We start from the raw sequence: 4178 nt of genomic DNA, 5'->3' as shown, positions 1-4178 counted from the left end.
CTTACAATAATCTAATCGAAAAATATGAACAAAATCTAAAATTATACGCATGGTACATGATCCATAATTAAATTTAACCAGATAAATTTAACTGCTATTATTTGGATCACGAGTAAGATTTCCAATTCACTATCAAACTGTTTCTTACAACACACAATTCTAGCAGCTTCCTTTTTGTTTCTTTTTTAATGAAGCTTCCTCTTTGGTAGTGTATCCAAATTACAAATAAATGTGAAAATGGTGGAGCTTCAACAATTATTATTCTGCTTTTGTCACTATCCGCATGGATAGTAATCATTTAGTACATAAAACATTTAGACATTTTAGATTTCAATGTGCCAAATGCTGTTAATTAGGGACAAGTTGGTTGTCTTTTGTACCTCAACACTATTATGTTTTAGTACAGTCCTTTTTGCTGCTTCATGTCATGTGCTTTTCGACTGCAAACCACCTTGATTCACACACACTACAATACATTCAAACATCAATTATAGCTCTGTCCTGAATTCAACATTGCTCCACTAACCATAAATTTTGTCTCTTCATAGATAACTAGTTTATAGGTTTCTTGTCAATTCTTTTTTTATCTTGAAATAATATTCAAGCTATTTTGATTCTGCCATTGGATCATGCATTATTTAATAATATGGCCTTTGTTAAATCCTCTTACAACAAATCATACAGCAATATGAATCGCAGTTACATGCTTCACCTGTTGTCTGGCTCAGCAATTTTGCAAAGACATGACTAATACTTCAGACCGGAGCTTTGACGATGAAATCTTAAGAAACCCGGGGAATTAACGGAATTGAAGTTTTTAGCTAAAGGGATCAGTGACTGTACGACATCGACCATTAGAGGTCGATAATCGGCTTCTGGTTGCACACACATTGCAGCAATAGCAGCCACCTGTGGAACATATATGAGCCAGATTAATACAAGTTCAGCACCAGCTATGGTTGAAACATATTGATATGCAGACTTAAACCTGAATTAGATCCTTTTTCGAATACTGTCCTTGTATAGCTGGATCAACCATTTCATCTACTTTGTCTCTGTTAGTTAGCCTTGGAAGTGCCTATCAAATTATCAAAAGTTGGAACATTTACTTAAAAACGATTCTAAGAGGGTTCAAGGCAAGATTATTTACTAACCCATGAAACAAGGACATGTTCTCCTGGTGGTCTCTTGATATCAAGCGGCACGCGGCCGGTTAAAAGCTGTAAAAGCACCACGCCATAGCTGTAGACATCTGATTTCGTGGTAAGTTTGCCAGTTGAAGCATATCTGCAGTGCCAAAATTCATGGAAAAAGATTATTCTTACTTGCTAATGGTATACTTTTTTTAGCTAGACTTAAATATTGTTTTTTTTTTATAAGACTCCAAATGGTCCAAGAGGTATAGGGTTCTTCTCTTCCCAAAACAAACTTTATTAAATACGAAAATGACAGCCGCTAAGGACCTTCGGTAGATGCCCCCCATGTGCAAGTTTGAGTATAATATTGCATATTTTCAGTGGTGGCAGAGATGTATCTGATAATAAAAGAGAGATGCATGAGCATGGAACATGATGCAACACTCACTCGGGGGCTATATATCCGGTCGTCCGGGGAACGCGTGTCGAAATCTGACCGCTGGTCTTGTCTGAGCCCATTTTGGCCAATCCGAAATCGGACACCTTGGCTCGGAGGTGTTGGTCTAGTAATACATTGGTGCACTTAAAGTCACGGTGGATAACAGTAGGGGTAGCATGTTCATGGAGGAACTCAAGGGCTCTAGCACAATCAAGGGCTATCCTTAACCGGCTTCCCCAATCCAATGGCCTATATTCACTGCTGGGATGATGAAGATGATGTTGCAGAGTACCATTGGGCATGAATTCAAATATTAGAAGCCTATGGTGTTGGTCAGCACAGTAGCCTAATAGCTCCACTAAGTAAGGAGAGTTCAAGCGGCTTAGCAGATCCACCTGCATATACAAATATAATAATCCAACCCCATGTGTTGACTTTAATAAAAAAACAGAAGAAGAATCTTAGAAGCATTTCAATGGAGTAATTAATTCACCTCCATCCTGAAAGCACGCTCCCCTTGCTTTCTGTCACGGTGAAGCCTCTTGATCGCTGCCACAGTACCGTCAGCTAGGACTCCTTTGTACACCACACTAGACCCACCATTGCCAATCACATTAGCTTCACTGAAGTTATCAGTGGCAAATTCCAGCTCCTTGTAAGTAAAAACTTGCACCCCTCTGTATGCACTTGCAGGTTTACGCATACTACCTCCATATAAACAGTTCCCTTTCACATCTGCTATATTTCCAAGCATCCCAAGATCAAAGAAGAAGGAAATGAAAATCACATGAGTTTTTGAAAATGGATATAGTTACCTGGACTAGCGTTGAAGTCTATGGTAGTAGGAGCAATGAACCTGCTGCTTGTATTATGGATGCCACTATTTTCTTTACAACTGCCATGTTTCTTGACAGATTTAAGTCTACGAAGCATTACTATAATTAGAAAGATGGAGAGAATCAAGACAAGGGAGATGATGGATATGATGATTATGATGATAGAGTTCAAAGGAAGGATGGTGGTGGTGCTATGTTGATGTCTTTGAGATATATTAGAATGGAAATGGTGATGGATGTGATCATCATAACTATGGTTTTTTTGTGGCATTGCAGTAGTAGCACTAGTGTTGCTGCTATCAACCATGAAAAGAAAAATAAAAAGGCAATTGTAAACAAAAACGGGAAAGAAGAAAAAAAAAGAGGGATTGAAAAGGAAAGAGGAAGAAAGAGAGAGAGTATTAATGGGGGAAAGGGTAAGGTTTTATTGAAGAAAGGAAAGTGTTGGGGAAGGGAGGTTTGCCTTCCTAGGAGGTCAGACTTAACTGATATGTATGGCCAAACACTAGCTCTCTCTCATCTCATTCCCCCTTGTGATAATGTAATAAAAACAAGTGTTTCATGTACTTCATTCGTCCATTCTCTTGTAATCTTCTAAGGAATTGTCATTGTCATTGTATCAGAATAGGGTTGGAGTCTTTTGCTACCATTTCACATCATTGTTCGCATCATATCCATATCATTCGCTAATAATCTACCTGTATTTTGGAAAAATTTTGTGTAAAAAACAGCTTTGGACCACCCATTCATCCCTTCACTTATAGAAATCATGGCTATATATGAAAACTATCTCTTTGCTTTATGCTTGGGTGCTTTTTATGATAAGTTTGAAAAGAGAGGCTATGCTGGATTTTGTCACCACCAATCATATTGTGGTTTGAACCCATTTGTATGGAAAAAAAATGGCCCAATCAATGGAGGAGTTGTTTATGTTGCAGCACAGAGGTTTATATCTACAGCAATGGCAGCATAGAATTCAGTGAAATGAAATATTACTGAACAACATACATGAATTCACTCTCAATCCTACATGCATTATAATTGAAGTGAAAGTTTATTATTACTGAATTGGCCATGACATATGTGTTATTGTCTGCAACAGTTTTTTGCATGTGAATATGTAAGGATTACCATTGCTTGAGCTGCATTTTGATTGAAAAGTAGGACCAAAGCCAGACTAATGAAAACAATATATACTGCATTTGCATGATCAACCTATGAAGCTCTCTTTCATATATGTCTATGACATCAAAAAAAAAAAATACACTGCAACAATTCATGTGACCACCACCGCCCTTGGTTTTTGCTGATAAATACAATCAACTAGTAATCTCAATCAAACATTTGGTTATGCATCTATTTTATACTCTTGTATACTTAATAAGAAATGTAACACCCAAAAATTATAGGGTTAGTAATTATTAAGTCATCCTGAAATAAGCATTAGTATTAGTGGTTAAGAGCTTAGGAGAACATCTAAAGAATCAAGGTTTAAGCTTTACTTTTTGCATTTTTTCCTCTTTAATTTTCAGCAACTAGGAATGAAAATCAAACTAGCATAAATACTAAATGTGGTAGATAATAACTAAGAATGAGTTTGGTTCAATGGTAAGGTATTGGCATGTTTTGGTTCAATGGTAAGGTTTTGTCTTAAGTTCTATTCATGTCAACCCCATTTTCCCCATTTTTCATATTAACCTAGCGAAACGCCATCAATTTCCGTTCTAACAAGTCAAGATCAGTAAGCATTCTTGTTTCTAATTCCGT

General features: G+C 36.9%; 1 protein-coding gene across 3 annotated transcripts; it reads right to left on the bottom strand.

The window, feature by feature from the left end:
• Positions 1 to 230: 230 nt before the first annotated feature.
• Positions 231 to 2895, bottom strand: LOC105804833 (probable serine/threonine-protein kinase PBL7). Of its 3 annotated transcripts, XM_052624507.1 has the most exons (7): positions 2391 to 2895; positions 2069 to 2313; positions 1585 to 1970; positions 1155 to 1287; positions 989 to 1078; positions 713 to 909; positions 231 to 466 (listed from the first exon to the last, which is right to left on the bottom strand). In XM_052624507.1, the coding sequence occupies exons 1-6, from the start codon at positions 2716 to 2718 to the stop codon at positions 748 to 750; spliced, it is 1344 nt and encodes a 447-aa protein (XP_052480467.1). In that variant the 5' UTR covers positions 2719 to 2895; the 3' UTR covers positions 231 to 466; positions 713 to 747. The 3 variants fall into 3 exon arrangements, with proteins under 3 accessions (XP_052480467.1, XP_012493067.1, XP_012493068.1); XM_012637613.2 differs by lacking the exon at positions 231 to 466 and having other exon boundaries at positions 635 to 909; positions 2391 to 2894; XM_012637614.2 differs by lacking the exon at positions 231 to 466 and having other exon boundaries at positions 635 to 909; positions 2069 to 2310; positions 2391 to 2893.
• Between the last annotated feature and the right edge of the window lie 1283 nt (positions 2896 to 4178).

This window comes from Gossypium raimondii, chromosome 11, assembly GCF_025698545.1.
Source record: "Gossypium raimondii isolate GPD5lz chromosome 11, ASM2569854v1, whole genome shotgun sequence".
Classification (NCBI taxonomy): domain Eukaryota; kingdom Viridiplantae; phylum Streptophyta; class Magnoliopsida; order Malvales; family Malvaceae; genus Gossypium; species Gossypium raimondii.
This window is presented reverse-complemented; position numbering and strand designations above follow the sequence as displayed.

Excerpts from the sequence above, each read along its gene's own strand:
- LOC105804833 (XM_052624507.1), bottom strand. The coding sequence starts at position 2,718 with ATGGTTGATAGCAGCAACACTAGTGCTACTACTGCAATGCCACAAAAA. Across the intron at positions 1,079-1,154 it reads AACATGTCCTTGTTTCATGG|GCACTTCCAAGGCTAACTAA; the intron begins GTTAGTAAATAA and ends ATAATTTGATAG. Across the intron at positions 910-988 it reads CGAAAAAGGATCTAATTCAG|GTGGCTGCTATTGCTGCAAT; the intron begins GTTTAAGTCTGC and ends TATGTTCCACAG.